Here is a 17,501-nt window from a genome sequence, read left to right on the forward strand (position 1 = left end):
CATAATACTTTTATATTTATTATCTCTGAATAATTCAGTTAATGTAGATTTTAATCCTCTTATAATTTGATCTCTTTATTTTAAAATAGAGACATTTAGTCATTCAGTTTTATAAAATATGTAATTTTGATCTTTCTATTAAATTCAAAAAATATTGATTGATAAAAAATTAATTTGATGTGATCCAAATTTAATGATACGGTACAAATAATTTATTTAATTTACATAGTCAATATTAATCTCTTATCTATTAACGTTTTCAGCTTGAGAAAATTATGGATTTTAAAATTACACGGACGCACATCCCATCTAAGCCCGTGATAAGCCCAAGATTTTGGTTTGAATCTTCAACTCATGGGCTTAGCCATGTTTATTTTCATCAACCTCTCAAGCAGTGCGTCTAGAGAAATGGAGTTCAAAAATACTGTTGTGTATCTGTGTTACTGTTTCTGAGGAATTGTCGTATAATTGTTTTGGGCTAGTGTTGGGCTTGTATCATTTTCTGTTGATTGGTGTTGTTTTATACCCCGGACTAAGAATGTTATAACTATATTTTATATCAACAAATCTAGAAACATTTTCTTATTCATGCTGTTTTTGGACTTCAATTAGGCATCAATTACCAATTACTACGTCCCAGCGCTTTGTTATCTTGAGTAATTGTTTAGTTATGAATATTCTTTCTGGACCACGATAAGTTCTCTTCTTTAGTTTTATTAAAAACTTAATAAAATCTATTTACTGGTCTACAAATTGGGGGAAGTATTAGAGATATAGGATATTAGTGCTGTTGAAATTGGCTATATATAAACCATAGTGTACTCCTTGTAAAGTGATTTATCTCATTTGAGTATAGCTACTTTTTAGCTTTATCATTTTTCTTTATTTTCTTTTCTTTGAACCATGAATTCTAGCAGGCTATAATTCATAATACAAGAAATTTTACTTTCACATCTGAGGACAGAGATGGGATTATAGGACATGAAAATAAAGTACAATGAATATTTGCAAAGTTAAACGGCAGTGTTTTTCGAGATTCTAATCGCACTATATATACATATATACACTATTTAGTATTTATGATTTTTCGGTGCAACTTGTTATGTGGTACCGAAGGCCAGCTCACTTTGCTGTTGCAGCTTTATGTATGAATGAATATATGATACAAATTGTGGCATGTCACATATGCCCTGATCTCTATTCCTTCTGGTTCTAATATAGTTAAATGGCAACTTGGGAGGCAAATATGACGAGATTGTCTGTTAAGAGTTTCTACTGGATATTAGAAACTAATTTTGTCTGGATATAGAGACCATCACTACTAAAATAAGAATTTTGTGTATTTAACTTCTCAAAATAGATTGATTGGGTTATATGATTCAACCTACATAACTCATTAACTGAATACAATTTAAGTAGAGGTGATATGTGTCGCTTGGATTGTTTTGTAATCTTCTTTTTTTTTGTTACTGTGCAATTTATTATAATAACATTTTTATGATTGTGACACTGTTTTATGTTTGAAGGATTTATATTTTTTTTATTTAGAGGATTAACTTATGAATTATTCATTTTACATGTGCATAGTTTTCTTTTCTCCTAAAATTAATCTCAATGCAAATTTTATATTAGAATATATGTACGGTATAAGAAATTATTATTAGAATAAAACAAACAGGCTTACTGAAGGAGTATTCAAAAATCAACTCCAATTTGCTTGTGTTGATACATAATTTTTTTATAATGTTTTATTGCTTTGCACTTTTCTCTCTCTTACATGTGTCCACACTTTACTATTTTAATTTTTTTTTTCTTCCAATTGTCTGTGCATAACTCAGGTATTGCTCTAGTTTATATAGAAATGCTATGAATAAATTTTGATCGTTTTTTATACAAAATAAAAAGTTACTTAACATTACGTAACAACCTAAAAGAAAAAGTAATTTTATAAGTAAAAAGTAGGAGAGAAATGTGAGCGAGTCATTCATATAGTTTCTATATATAGGTTACACTAGCTCTGTTTTTTCTTGCTCTCTGTTTTCTTCACGTTTTCGGTTTGTCATTGTCCATCTTCCTCGCACAAAGCAGCAAGCATCCTTGGTATGTGTTTCTTTTACTTTCACATCATACAATTCACTTAATGCGTGTTTGATTTGGCTTTTGGAAAATTAACTCTGAGTTCAAAATTACTTTTGGATATATTTTTACATATTTAATTTCACGTTAAAGAAAAATTCAAAATTAATTTTATATTCAAAATTGATTTTAAATTGAATTAACTTTGAATAACTTTTACCTTAAATCTAAAATTTTGTACTAAATTTTAATTTTAACTTGATTTTATAATAAAACATTCAAACATAAACTATATCACTTCAAAATCAATTTTATCAATGTCATACCAAACTCTACTTAGTAGCTCATAAAAATTCAGTTTTCTACGATTGATGCTTTTAGCATTCTTAGTTATCAGATCTTGGATCAATGCCTGCCTCTTAGAATTTGTTAATTTGCTTCCTGGCTTAGATCTAGCGCTTAATATTAATTGTTATAAACCTATGCTTGTTCTATTTTCATTAATTAGTAGTCTTAAAAATATATAATATTCAATGTATGCAAAATAATTATCGTTGTGGACTTAATTGGATCTGTTGATTGATGTGATGGCACAGTACTCTTGTTTGTGCAGCACTCGCGGATTCCTTAATTGTGATGGCATAGTACTCTTGTTGATTGATGTAATGGCATAGTACTCTTGTTTGTACCAAGGTTGATAGAAGTGGTGCAAAAATAGTTAGGCAAGCAGCCAAGAGCGTGGTAGCTTCAGGGCTTGCACGGCGTTGCATTGTGCAGGTTTCTTATGCAATTGGAGATTCCAGACAAGGACATCTTGGCTCTGATGAAGGAAAATTTTGACTTCAGGCCAGGAATGATTGCCATCAATCTTGATCTCATGAGAGGAGGCAACTTCAGGTTCCAGAAAACTGCTGCTTATGGACATTTTGGACGTGACGATCCTGATTTCACTTGGGAGACCATCAAGATCCTCAAGCCTAACGCTTGAGTTAGCCACCCATTATGTTGTTCATTGTTACAGGTGATTATCATCGTAGCCATCTTTCGGATTTTGCGTACATCTCTTATTGAAGATACATTTCACAGCTTGAATGAGAAAAGGGAGTAGACATTAGCACAATAGGAGAGCATGCAACATTAGATACCTCTCTGGTTTTATCGCTTCAATTTAAATTTAATTTTGTATTGCGACCATTCCTTGCACATTGGTGTAAACTTAGGATGTTCTCGACTTGATTTTTTTGAGGGGATCAATTTATGAAGTTGTTTACCACATAAAAGACAATTTCTTATAGAGACATGGAATAATTAGGTTTTGTACTACCATTCACGAAATTGTTCATGATTGACTATGCTACTTACATAGAGAAATTGCAAACATAATGTTTCTCTTACATGGACTTAAGAGTGCAACCACAGACGATCATGGAGCCTCTCTTCCCCACCAGCACCATACATCTCATCTACCTTTTCACCATTCCGGTAAAATTGGAAGGTGGGAGTGTACCGAATGTGTTGAGTTGTTTCTGGGCATTCATCGATGTCTGTGTATACAAAGGTAAGCTTTGGAAAATTATTGCTCAGTCTACAGAATGCTGGGAGAATTTGGATACAAACGGGACACCTGAAAAACCAAGAAACAAAAGTCAACAATGTATTCTTTTTTTTTTCAAAAAAAAAAAATTATGGTGTTGAATGCATTGTTATAGACTTATAATTCACACATTACAACTCTAATTGACACTTTCACTTCCTTTGGACGAAAGACAGTAATTTTTTTCATCATCAAAATTTTCAGTTTATGAGGAATACACAATAACATTCAATTATGTGTCATTTAAAGATTAGAGTGAACCATGATAGTTTTAGACTAGCTAATAATTTCTTGACACTTAAAAGACTAATTTCTCAAGGAACAAAAATTCATTTAAGGGGTTAACTTTTCCCAATAAATATCATTTCGTGCTTAAAAGATATAACTATGTGTCAACCATTCCATACCATGTTGATTTTCAATCATCCCCTATGCTATATATCATGTTTTCCATTCCTCCAAATTCAAACAAAATAAACTTCCAAACATCATGTAAACAAAATCTCAACCAGAAAGAGAACTACACAGTTTGGAATTTCCACTGATTCAAATAGATCCAACATCAAAGACCTGGTGTGCAAAACAATTAGAACCGACGCATTACTAGGGAGAAGTGGTAGCATACCAAGGAGCGCCATATTTGATGACAGCCTGCAAACAATTTTGTGACCGAACATAAGAATGAAATACATATATCATGTAAGAACGCATACAAAGCAATAGGAAAAAAAAAAAGTTTATTTGCAATGAAGTTGTTGGACTTACGGGGGTTTTGGAGGATTTGATGTGTGCAAGAATGTTGGTGAAGTCGTCGTCGCTGGTAGCGCTTTTCAGGTTGACACGGCGGTTAGTAGGTAAATCTATGGCAGTGCCTTCTAACCCTTTCTTTGCCTTATCTTGCTCGTTGCTTCCCTCCATTGTCGTTTCTTTTTCTTATCAGAACTCAGCCTCTATTTGACTATCATTGCCCTACCCCTCAGCCGCTTGAATAATTATTTTTTTGGTTCATAAAAAATAATTTATTTTTATTAATTTTTCAAATTTTAAAAAAAATACTTTAGTTCCTCTTTGTTTGTAGTTTCACAACTTGTAATGATTTTTAACCGTTAAAATTTATTTTTATTTTTTAAAAATAATTTCTAACAATTTTAAACCGTCAAAATATTTGAATTGTATGATTTGGTGATCATTTTTTAGCAATTCTGTTGGTTTTAAAGAATACAAAAAAAACTAGATATAAAATTGTTGTAATTTTTATATATTATAACTGTTTTTTAAATGGTCACAAATTATTTTTAAAGAAATTAAATTAAAAAAATATTTTTAACAATAACAAATCATCACAACGACCAAAGAAACTAAGAGTAACTTTTTAAAAATTTGAGAGACTAATAAAATGATTTCTTTTTTGAAGGACTATAAAACAATTACCTAAATTTAAATGACTAAAATCATATTTAAAATTTATTATAAATAGTAAATAATCATCTGTCAATAAATTCTAAAATGTACCTACAAGATCCAAGAGTTGTTAGATGATTGGCACAAGGGTTTGATTCTTGTGTGTATAGAAAAGATTTTGTTGGAAGAAACAAAACTTAATTCATATTAATTTTTATAATAGGTTAGTCTCATCACTTTCAACAAAGTGAATATATTACTTAAAAAAAATTGTAGAATGTGATTAGAGGTTAATTTTGATATATCCTTTGCCTAAAAAAGATTACACTATTAATTAATTTTATAAATATGAAATTTAAATAATAATTATAAAATTTAGTAGATTTTAATGATATGATAATATATGGTTAACTGAAAATACATGAATTTTCATGACTTATTAGCGAAAACTAAATGCATCATTTACCAAAAAAGAATACTAAACTATGCATTTCAATTAAATATAATTGATTAATATATTGTAATGATTATTTTAAGAAATAAAATATAATTAATTGTAAAAACTTATTTCTTATAAATAGCACCAAATAAATTCTACATCATATTATGTTCCTTGACAGTGAGAGGATATGAATTCCGTTTTTTATATCAAATTATTTAGATTTTAACTGTTTATTAACACTAGAATTGATTCCCCTAAAACTTAAAAGTGTCTAGTATATATTCTCAATGGATCAAACATTTCTATATATTGTATGCAATCTGAATTTCAGCCGAGGGGAAAAAATCTTGTTTTCAATAAAAGTGTCTTGTATTTCATCCATTGAGAAATCATTCATTAATCTTGTATGAAAAATAGAGTTCCGTTGACAAAAACTAAGAATCAATCAGATGTAATTGTAAGAGGTGTTCACTCCCACAAAAATAAAAGTTAAAACGAGAAGGGGTATGGTTTTCCCTATAACTACGTTATTGCACTGGCCAAATTATGCCTCAGTGTTGAATGGTTAAAATAATCAGTAAAATGGTTCATACACCAGATGGCCTACTTCTTGCTAACTATAAAGCAATATTTTAATCAACAAAATCGGATATATAGCAGCCAAAGCTGATGATGCAGTTCGCCCTGCTAAATAAAGTTTTAAATGATGGATTTTCAATGAAAAAACCTGTATAGTATATACTTGTAAAGTGGTGATGTAAGTTGAGATAATTCAATAATAATTCTATAATAATCTATAGGTTGTCCATGCCCCCATGAAGCAGTTAAAAGTGCTGTGGCAATAGAATTGAAGATTCAGTCACCTCCTTGTACCATTGTTCTTTCTTCTAGCAACACAGCAGCACCTTGTTTTCTGCCCTCTCCATCTTTATCCCAATGCATCTTATATTTGTAGATAATATGAGAATGATATGATCCCAGCCATGAAAGGTTTTCATTCTGTTGGCATCCAAAAGAAATGGACCATAGCATTTAGAACATCATCCTAGTTCATCTCAACGAAAGCACTGGGTTGAAACTTCTTGTGTAATGCTTTTATAGCTGATTCAATGCGTGTTAGGTCCTGCAACAAAATTAGAATTTAGGCAAACTTATTTTTCTTAAAACAAAGACTAAAATAGGGAAGCTTCATTGTACCTTTCCTTTGAAGCTTACTATAAGAGATCCATATCTGGCTTTGCGGTAACAACCTAGATGTTACAAAGAAGAAATACAATTAAAAATATAGATCGAATCAGATAGCAAGTAACATACTGGTAAACATCACAACAACTCATAAACTTCATACCAATATAAAGGTCTGGAAATTCAAGGCAAAGCTTTGATAGAGGTTGAGCAATTTCAACCTGCAGTTTAGATGTCCCAAAGTAAAATCAGATGAGCTCCGGGGAAGAAAAATTACAGAGAAACAAGGAAAACACGGTATATGGATGCTACATACTCTCATCAGAATAAATTGTCTATTTAATTATTTCACCGAAGATATTTGAGTACACATCAATTGCACCTCTGATCATTTTTATTACATGCCAGCAAAATCAAATGCTGTGTACTAGAATTTACATACACCAATCAGCAGTGATAAAAAAATAATAAAAGGATGGGGCACATAATGATGAGTCTCACCATATAGATAAAGCCTTCAGAACACGTGTTACAAGTAAAATTTAAACAAAGGAAGTATTGTGTCCAACATACATTGAAAGAAAACAAAATTCCAAATAATCTCAAAGCACAGGGAATGAAATCATGCCAGATGTGAATGAAATCATGCCAGATGTATCATGATATATGAAAGTTGTACATACATCTGACAGATTAGTTGTCACGTCCTTTGATACATATGGTTCCAGCAATGCTAGTAGATCACTAGATTTTGCTAATTCAATCCAACAGTCCCACTGCTTTTCCAGCTCTGGAACATTTGTTGCACTAAGAATTATTACATTTTCACACTTGATCTGCCAAAAAACAGTAATAATCTCAAACAGTTAAAGCCAGTCTTGCTTCAACGTTTTCATTATATTATTAGGAGTTGGTCACAACAAATAAAAGTAGAAAATTTTTCCCAGTTTCTCCTTAATGTGAAAGTGAATTTCTGGTGAATGACATACAAGGAAACAATTTTCGTTAATGAACTTCTGAATACATACCAAGGGCACAGACAATTTGTCATGATGCCATAATTCAGTTATGCCCTCAGGCAATTGAGCCATCTGAAAGGTGAAAGGCAAGGAAAGATCAATATTAATGAACTACATACTACAAAATGTTATGACATAGGTATGTTGTGTGCAATGCAAGCCAAGTCTGAGAAAGCAGGATTGTGATGTCTTATGGCAGACACAAGGAAGAAATATTGCAATTGAAATATATATGGCTATACAATCCTATTAGTGTGTTTCTCATTGCTCCCCCCCCCCAACAAATATAACGATCAGTATTTTAAAAAACTTTCCTGAAAATATGAACAGCTCTGAGAGACTTGTTTTAGGCTGTGGCAATGTTAAGGATTGGACCTTGCTAAAAAGTTAATGATCTTGGCATTTGTATGAGCATGAAAATTATATTCACAAGTCATGGTGCAACCATATTAAAAAACACGCTATGTTTCTCACCTTCTCCTCCCATTTATTAGACAATTGAAATCAAATAAGTGTTTTATTGAACCACAACATGATGAATTATAATTAAAACCTTAAGATAGATAATTGGCTTTTTTGGTAAATGATAAATAAACAGTGGTTGAGGGTCCTGCACAATATTGCATTTGAGCCAGTATAAAAGCACTTGTGGGGAGTGAAAGCCTTGGTATCCAAAATGAAGATTAGTCTCACACCCAAAATGTCTTAGGAGAAACATCCAAAGTTCCCAAAACAACTTAGATTTTCTAAAGTAAATTACCTCATTCCGGTCACCAGTACATTGATCACCAATAATATGCCTGAGATATTCTTCAAATTCTTCATCTGGAGCCTACATCAAATGATAATGATATAGAGATTCCAGGAAGATGAGAAAAAGTGAAAGAAAGCTGAGAAAACGGAGAAATTGAGATGCAATCTGAACTGATTGTGTTCTAATTTTCAGATACAATGAACTTAGGACAATTAAAATATATATAGAGTTAAGCTATCCCTATTTAAGAGAACTAACAGCACCATAACCGAATGCTGTTAACAGCATTATGTTGGGCAGTTAACTACTTCCAACAACAGAAGTATTAACTACACTTGTAGAGACTAACTACTCTAATAGATATGGATGAACAGAGCATATTAGGGAATGATTATAGTAGCCTCAAATTTAAAAATACAGCAATTGAAGTAACGCACCAAACGAACACCAAAAGCTTTTGCAATGCCTGCTATGCTAACATCTGAATGCAGTGGACCTACACCTCCATATATAAATACCTACAAAACGTAGGCCAGGTAAATATCCTGAACCATCACTTTATCATCAAGAAATTCATGCATAGACTCTAAGCGTGTGTATCTTACCATATCACTTTTAGATTTTTGTCTCTCAACTTCTTCGGCCACAGAATCTATCTGGTACAGAAGTCACAAACCATGAAATTATAATATTAGTTGAAGAATGCCTAAATTAGAGTTTCACGTGGGTCATTATCAACAAACTCATAATAACACCTTCAAGTGTTGATGTCTGCAAAGCGGAACAGTTCATATAAACATACGTAGGACTTCTGCAGAAAAGAACTCACATTGTTGTGCACAACAGAATGTTGAAACACAGACCAACCAATGCAATGCAGTTTCCTACACAAATAAGGTCCCAACTGATCCTCAACAATGCCAAACCTGAGCTATGGAACAGAGTAAAGAAAAAGAGAACATCACCAATACAGTTAAAGGATCATAAAAAATTAATTAGTAGTTCACTACACAGCTTGACATGATAGCTTTTAAAAATTTAAATTTATTTTCATTTAATCTTTTCTTCCTCAAATGATTATAGAAAAATTAAAATTGATTTCTGAGGTGTTTACTTTCTTGAGTTTCTTCACATAAAAAAAAGGATATTGTTTGTTCAAGATTAATGAAAGAGCGTCTATGTCAACATATAGGAAGCCGAGCATGACAGCAACAAATCATCCAGCACACAATCAAGAGATTCAACAATAGGTTAAACCATTGCAAATTGATACACCAAAGCTTGAAAACTGAGTAAATAGTCTGATAAAATTGTGAAAATCCCCCAATGGAAAATATAAAGCAGGGCATACAAGTTCATACAAGATAGTGTTTCCAATGTATTCCACAAAATCCGACTATCCATATGATATCGAGGTACTTACAGAATCTCATCTCCCACAGCAATGATTGATGCTGTGAGCATGCTGTTTTTAAGTGAATCCTGGCTAGTCAGGCCATTGCTCTCTGCAGGATGTTGTCCACCAGTTGAAGTAGATGGCCTTTTAGCCCTCCCTGCCCTCTCTAATCTTCCGTCAGCAAGTAAATACGCAGGTTTGAATTTATTGGAAGAATTGCTAATGCATAATAATGAGTTGGGAACTGTGTCGTATATGCTCCCAATTGAAGTATAACTGCACAAATAACAAAGAAATAATTGCACACAAAAATTCCCTGAATAAACACAAACATCTAGAACTTAATGTCAACCATGATGGATCAATTATTAAATTCAGCAATAGAATGTATCAGTCAGGTTATTCAGTGAAGTCTTTTTAAATAGTTCGCAAATGATGATCAGATCTTCATCCATTTTTTTCCCATTGTCCCCATTCTGGGGCGAAATGTTAAACAAAAAAGGAAAATATGGCAGGCAGAGATAATAAAATCCAACAATAAATTTCAGCATATATATTGAGTATTACCCTTGATCATAAAGGCTGCAATAGTTCACCTTGCAAGTTAAAAGGAAGGCCCACACATCTCTGTATAGAAATATAACCACCATAAGTAAATGAAGCAATTGACATTATGAGTTTATGACATTCCAAAAGCATCAACATAAATAATCATGGAAAATAACAAGCACTATTTTCCAAGTGATGGTGCTCTCAAGTAAACATGCAAATTGAGGGAAGGAAACCAAATAATTTCCGAGTTATTTGGCTACTTGCTAAGAAAATTAACCTTTGAAAAATTATGATTACTACAAAAAGAAAATTATATTTCAAGTTATAACAACAACCATTGGAATATATCAAGAAAATAAGGGCCCACTTCCTGTGTTTTTGTTTACTGTTTTTATTTTCTGTTTTCACTTTTTAATTACAAAATTGTCACTTTGTTTTCAATTTGTTTCCTATTTTCAAAGATTTTTTTGCTATTAACAAGCTACCCCTCACCTTTTACCTGAGGTTTTCTAGTTTTTTCTGATTTTTCATTTAAATGGCTAACCAAACATGAGAGTCTGTGTATTACCAAAGGTTAAAAATCTAAGAGAACCTAAGGACAAGAAATAACCATAAATACTGATATGGCTGTCTTCAAAGGGAAGAGTTTAGATATAGGGAAAAATATGCCAAAAAAATAAATCAATTTGGAAATGAGGTCTATCTATTAGCGGCACTGCTCACACAACTAATAACCACAATTTTTTGTCTCCAATACTAATGGTTTAGGGACATGAAACATATCATCCAAGACTAAAAAATATGTGACGGAAGACCTCCTAAGTGTCAAATTTATTACAAAATGAAAAAGATTTACGCACAAGTTGGCATCAACCACTAATGTCTTTAAAGAGAGAATTCAATTCTTTCAGATCTTTGTATTGCTTGCTCATCCAGATAAGAGTTTAAAAGAAAACCACCAAATATAAGCACTGGTTCTAATTTTACTTAATTTAAAGCATGAAGAAGAAACTGCATAGCAAAAAGAATCAAACCTGTATGACCAATCTAAAATGGGATTCACCCTCATGAAAGGTGGCCACCCAGGCGAACTAGGGGAGAATTGTTCTTGACCAACCTGTAAGGTAGGAGCACACACGTATGAATATAATATGTCAATATTCCAGCTTTTATTAAACCATGGTAATCAAATATTGGTTTAAAGAACAAAAGCATACAATTTTAAGCTTTTACTAAGGCCATGCACTTGATACTTTTTCTCAAAAAAAAAAATTGAATGAACATGTTTGAAAATTGCCTAAATGAAGATTCTGATATGTAATTTGACGCATATTTTCAATTTTTCATATTGTATAGAATTGAAATTTGAGCCATTTTTTCAGGTATATGTGTTAGTGTTAGGCTTTTGAAAACATCTTCAGGTTTGACCCAACATGTCAAAAGATATATTATTAACAAAATAATAATAAAGGTGTTCAAGGAAAATTACGTTGTCTGGCTATAGCAATTACAGTCTACTGCATTTGGCTGTCTAGGAACAAGCTGATTTTTGAAGATTATCAATTTTCCGTAATAGAGGTTATTAGCAAGATTAAGTTTCTTATGTATAGACAAGCGCACCTGTTGCATTTGTTTTAGCATCTTGATATAGATCTTCTTGTATTAGGGAGACTTTTGATTTTCTTTAACTGCGGGGTATGCCCCGTTTATTATTGTATCATTTTGGGTTTAATATAATTTACATTTTTTTCCCAAAAAAAAAACAAAATAATAATAAAGGGAACCTCAAATAAAAAACAATGTATACTACCAAACTTCTTGATTAATTTCAATATTCACAAGCATTTGACACTCTCAAAGAGATGATTTTGCATATTGGCCCTAATTATCCTCTCCTCAACAGCTTAGAGTGATCTTTTCAGCAGTATTCTGGTTATTAACTAATAGCAAGTTTATACAGAAATTGGGGAACCTAACTTTAGGTTGAATTTGCTCTATGGGCAAATTACTGATTTTGAGCATGCAATAGCATGGAAAATTGACGTTTAGAATTGAGAAATTTAATGCATGCTGAAATTGTTCCAAAATTGTAGTATTGGCACATCATAAATTATGCATAATACGTCTAATGATCATATATAGTGAGATTAATGACAATGCTGAGGTATTCTAGGAATGTTTAGCAGTTATAATGAGTCATTGACAAGTGCCACTTTATACTATAATAAGTATTGTTCTTCTCATTGTTTAAGCCATTTTATCTTTACTAGATACTGGATAGCAAGTTATTGAATAATGAGTATGTAGCTTAGCTTTCTCCTTATAACATATATCTATGAATAGTTATGTGTGTGTGTAGTTTTTTTAAAGATGGCCGTATATTGTTTGTAAAATCTTCACATACCGCAGTAGGGTCTCCAATTCGAACTCCAAGGAAGATAGCTCGAATCGGTTTTTCCTTTAGCAAAGCCTCCAAACCAGACTTGAAATCTAAGCTAATGGTGTCAATTTGCAACCCATAGCTACTCAAGAAAAATCATTAGTTGCTCCACCTTTAAAGGAGGACAAGCCTCCAAGTTTAAGAATTACAAACAACGGTACAAATTAAGGGAGGAAAATATCACCTCTCCATAATATCTAAACTGCAATGACAAATAAATAAAAAATTAAAAAGTAGAAAGGAAGAAGCTTCACTCACGTGGCAGCAGTATCATAGGTAAATGAATTGATTTCTGGGAATGCACAAGGACTCTCAAAATATATTGTTCGAATTGGAAAATCTTTTAGATCCCCATTTGCACTATTTTGCCCCTTTTTGTGCAAGAAATAGCCAGCCCTGAGTATGTGCAACAAAACCTGCATGCCAAAACTCAATATCACCACTAACAAGCCCATGGATTTTGATGGGTCATAAAAGATTACAGACATTAAAACTTACCGTTGAATCCTTTCCTCCATTGAAACTGAAGGCAACCTCCTCAATACTGTAGGAAGAAATACATTAATACATGCAGATATAATAAGACAACTTACATTAACAAGGACAATCAGCATTGAGAAGATAAAATATTTATAAAAGATCATAGTTTTTTCTCCATTCATAATTTAAAACAGGTATGACTTATAGCAAATGAAGTAGCAAAAAGACACCAAAAAGTATGGGGACATCACTCTATGATCCATATGCACTTGTCCCTAAAACAATCAAATTTCAAATCCCCAATTCAGCCATCATCCGATGCAAAATAGTCTTCATATGTAGCTGTAAGAGTTGTTAAGTTGTTTAGAATGGGTACCCGGTTAAAAAATCAACAGATGGAACGCATATCGTCCTTGCTTCATAAACTTATATACAATTACATATATCAAAATAAAAGCTATTTCTAGTTTTCAGATAACACCATCGAAATTCTCAACTAACTTAGACCAAATGGAAGATCGTCAGTCGTCACAGACCGTCACTCATTTCAGATAACGCATTTCCAGCAATATTTTCAAGATAACAGACTCAAACATTTTTCAAAAAATGCTTGCCCCTGAGACAAAAACAATCAAGGAAGGAAATTCAATACACCCCATAAACTCATAAAATAGATCCAACATAAATCAACAATAAATCCTCATTGAGCACCTATTCATCTTTCCAGTCAAAGCAACAATAAAAATCGAGTCAACAGCACGTAACACCCTTCTCGTCTTCTGATTTACATTAACCAACAGAAAAGGGGCAAATGAATCTAATTCCTCACACATGAACTCCAAACTCACCTCATAGAAAGGTTTAAGACAACAACCCCACAAATTGTATGTCCCGGTTCATAGGAGATAAAGAACAACTTACGAATACAAAGCCAAAGCTCTCTGAACAACATAGGTAGCGTTGTTGTACTTGGTCTGAAGTCTTCGATCGTCACACTCTCTAATTGCCTTATCGATCTCCATGTTGAAACACCTGAGCAAAAGAAAAACAGAATCAGAGCAAAAGGGTTTCCGAAAAGATAGCAAATTTAACTGTGTTTAACGAAAAGCAAACATGGGTCGTCGTCAAATTGGTACCTTGTAGCGAATTGGAGAAGGGGTGGAGCAAGGTGTGAGTGTGTGAAGTGATTGAATGAATGATTCTGGCGTTTTCAAAAAGGGGATTGGATGGAAGTGAGAGATGAGATATTTAAGAGCAAGAATTGGACATGCAGAATGTGGTTATGTGTGAGAATGAAATAACGCGCAGAATCTGAACAAAACAATGATGTCTTATCTACGTTGTGTTGTCGCAGCGCACCAAAATGAAGTGGCTGCTCCAACCGAAATTTAAGATAACCGGATCCAAGGTCACACTCTTTCGCAGAAAAAAGCCTAAGATATTACCCAATTATGCCCCAAGTGTTTTGGTTGTGAATGGTTTTATTTGTGTTGTTCAAACTTTCAAGAAATTTGTGGTGATTTTCTTCCTCTTTTTACTCTCACCTAAAAGCTTTATTTATACTAGCGGATCGCACACTTGTACGTGTATATTTCTATTATGCTAAATTTAATATTTTATATCATTTTTAATGTACTAAAATTAATATATATCGTATTTTAGTAGATGTGAATATTGGTCTGAGGTAAATTGTTTTTTTCTAATTTAATACATTTTTATTATGCTATTACATTTTTGTTGTGTTAAATTTAGTATATTATAATGATTTTTCTTATTATACATTGTAACTACATAATAGTATAACTACTTAATAAAATAAATTATTAAAAATTAATTACTAAATTGCAATGTGAACTTGGATGTTATAAATACGAATGAAATAAATATATTTTTATGCTTCTACTATTTATCATTATTTATAATAAAATTGTAAATAAATTATATAATTATATGTATATATTTTTTCTAACTCAATAAATTCTATCACAAATGTCTTATATCAATTTTCAAAAATTGTTTCTCTATTGTTAATTTTTCCTTTATTTTATTATTTAATTTTTTATACTTCTTTTTCTTTTTATATTTAAAAACATCATTTTTTTCACATACTTTTAACAAAATAGCATAAATTACTAAATTGGTTTAGGACACATGAAACCCTTAGATGGATTTGAACATGATTAATGTTTTAAAGAAGAATATTTGATTCTGAGGTGCTTTTATGATTTTCCCTATTCAATCCATATTTTAACTATCATTTTTTTATAAGTTTGCGAGATATATTGTATAACATTTATTGACTATTGATCCTTATTATGTTTCTTTCTAATTTAGAGACATGTTTTTTCTCATATGCTTAGATGTATCATCCCAAAATGGCAAAGATAACATTGCAATTCAAATTCAAATACAATAAGATAACATATATTAATGTAGCAATTTAAATAACATAAGTAATCCAAATCAACAACCAATTCTTTTATCTTATTTATCCTTTATGTTTTTTTTCTTTTCCTAATTGTAAAACTTTTCCATCAATTGTTTCCACATTTATAATTCAACGGGTCTTTATTCTAGCATTATCAGAATCTATATGACATAACACATGACATGATCTTTTTCTTTGATATGCAAAAGAAAACCAAAGTATTAAAAAAACTACAAACTATATAAACCAACAAAAAAATAAATTAAAATAATCCCTAATAAATGTTAGTAATCAAGCACTATGAGAAATTTTCTGGTAGGCAAATATAAAATCAAAACCAGTTTTAAAACAAACAAATATCTAAAATTAAATTAATTCTTATTTTTTTTTAAATGAGCAGTTTAACAAAAATTATTTCTATAAAAAATACAAATAAACAAAAATGGGTAGTTTTAAAATTCACAAATATATCTATAAAATGAGTTTTAAATTAAAAAATAACAAATTTTAAAAATTCGTTTATTATTAGTTGATAGATTTAAAAAAATACAATGAAGTTAGAGATTAAAAAGAATTAGTTGTTTAAAAATTTGATTTAGGAGAATTTTTAAAATGGACAATCATGTTACCATGATGGTACATGAACACATTAAAAAATAACCAATTTTAAAATAAAAATGAGTTTTAAAATCAAGAAATAACAAAATGAAAATGAATTTTAAAATAAAAAAATATAAAATTTTAAATTTGATTTAATAGAGATGGTTGTGTAAATTGACGCTAGAGAGAGATGGATGTGCATTGTTAACAAAATATAAAGACAATAAGAAAAGAGATGAAAATGATTATATAAGAAAGATATTAACACAAATGAGATATTACTCATTTTCGAGAATAAATTTGATTATTTATCCTTTATTTTAATAATTTTTTTGTTTAGACCATATGCATCCTTCAATAGAGGTAATCTTGTTGATATTTGGTTAAGAGATTAATTTTTATATTTTTTCTATCAATAAATATTAATTGTTAATTTGTTGATTTTTTTTAGTGGAGAATTCGAACTCGAGACCTCTTCTTCCTTTTTCTATTTTATTACTAAGTCGACATTATATCTTTCTTTTATTTTTATGTATATCCAAAGGAAAAAAAAGACAATTATCAATTATTTAGACATTATAGTATCATTGAGCATGTGGATAAATTAATACACCTTAATTAAAGGTTTTATTGTGAAGCTATGTTAATTGACATTTGTTATCTATACTATTCTTATCTTATTTGAATATAATTATTTCTAAATTTTTTATTGAACAATATTAGTTATTAATTTTTGTTAATGAAAAAATTTAAACTTAGGACTTGTTTTCTTTTTTTCTCCTTTCACTACTGAGACAACCTTATAACCTTTAGGATTATCTCCAATGTGTGTTATAGTTTATACCATAAAAAATTTAATCATCTCATCATATATTAATATGTAATTGAATAATGATATAAAATTCTTATATTCTTAATATTAATACATGGATTATTCACCACTATTAATTTTTGTTATAAAATTTATATCAATACATGCCATTGTATCCCCTAAAAAAATATCATTGTATATATGAAATTAATGTAATCACCAAGCACTCGTCTAAAAAGAGTTTTATTGCATAATTTATTTTTGAAGTTTAATTTTTGCGAATTTCACCATTTTATTATTCAATTTTCTCAAATTTTATTATT

At 30.7% G+C, this 17,501-nt stretch overlaps 2 protein-coding genes and 1 long non-coding RNA gene across 3 annotated transcripts; 1 reads left to right on the forward strand and 2 right to left on the reverse strand.

Moving 5' to 3' along the window:
• The first annotated feature begins 2,032 nt into the window (after positions 1–2,032).
• Positions 2,033–3,520, forward strand: LOC106797209 (uncharacterized). The gene is made up of 2 exons (XR_001386379.3): positions 2,033–2,100; positions 2,673–3,520. It is a non-coding gene; the product is annotated as an uncharacterized lncRNA (long non-coding RNA).
• Positions 3,346–4,597, reverse strand: LOC100305694 (uncharacterized). Its single transcript, NM_001248474.2, is given in 3 exon segments — positions 3,346–3,700; positions 4,296–4,321; positions 4,436–4,597. Coding segments are annotated over 3 exon segments (402 nt in total). The 5' UTR covers positions 4,589–4,597; the 3' UTR covers positions 3,346–3,477.
• A 1,634-nt stretch (positions 4,598–6,231) lies between these two features.
• Positions 6,232–14,870, reverse strand: LOC100816619 (FAD synthase). The gene is made up of 17 exons (XM_003554345.5): positions 14,476–14,870; positions 14,261–14,371; positions 13,358–13,403; positions 13,118–13,275; positions 12,824–12,941; positions 11,454–11,536; positions 10,435–10,494; positions 9,895–10,143; positions 9,301–9,397; positions 9,077–9,127; positions 8,909–8,989; positions 8,478–8,549; positions 7,727–7,789; positions 7,382–7,534; positions 6,862–6,919; positions 6,711–6,763; positions 6,232–6,636 (listed from the first exon to the last, which is right to left on the reverse strand). Exons 2-17 carry the CDS (start codon positions 14,359–14,361, stop codon positions 6,559–6,561), a joined length of 1,521 nt encoding a protein of 506 aa, XP_003554393.1. The 5' UTR covers positions 14,362–14,371; positions 14,476–14,870; the 3' UTR covers positions 6,232–6,558.
• Positions 14,871–17,501: the final 2,631 nt, after the last annotated feature.

Source organism: Glycine max, chromosome 19, assembly GCF_000004515.6.
Source record: "Glycine max cultivar Williams 82 chromosome 19, Glycine_max_v4.0, whole genome shotgun sequence".
Classification (NCBI taxonomy): domain Eukaryota; kingdom Viridiplantae; phylum Streptophyta; class Magnoliopsida; order Fabales; family Fabaceae; genus Glycine; species Glycine max.

Coding starts and splice junctions, on each gene's coding strand:
- LOC100816619 (XM_003554345.5), bottom strand. CDS start 14,361: ATGGAGATCGATAAGGCAATTAGAGAGTGTGACGATCGAAGACTTCAG. Junction 10,144..10,434: donor TGCAGCCTTTATGATCAAGG/GTAATACTCAAT, acceptor TTATTTGTGCAG/TTATACTTCAATTGGGAGCA. Junction 8,550..8,908: donor AAGCTTTTGGTGTTCGTTTG/GTGCGTTACTTC, acceptor CATTTGATGTAG/GCTCCAGATGAAGAATTTGA.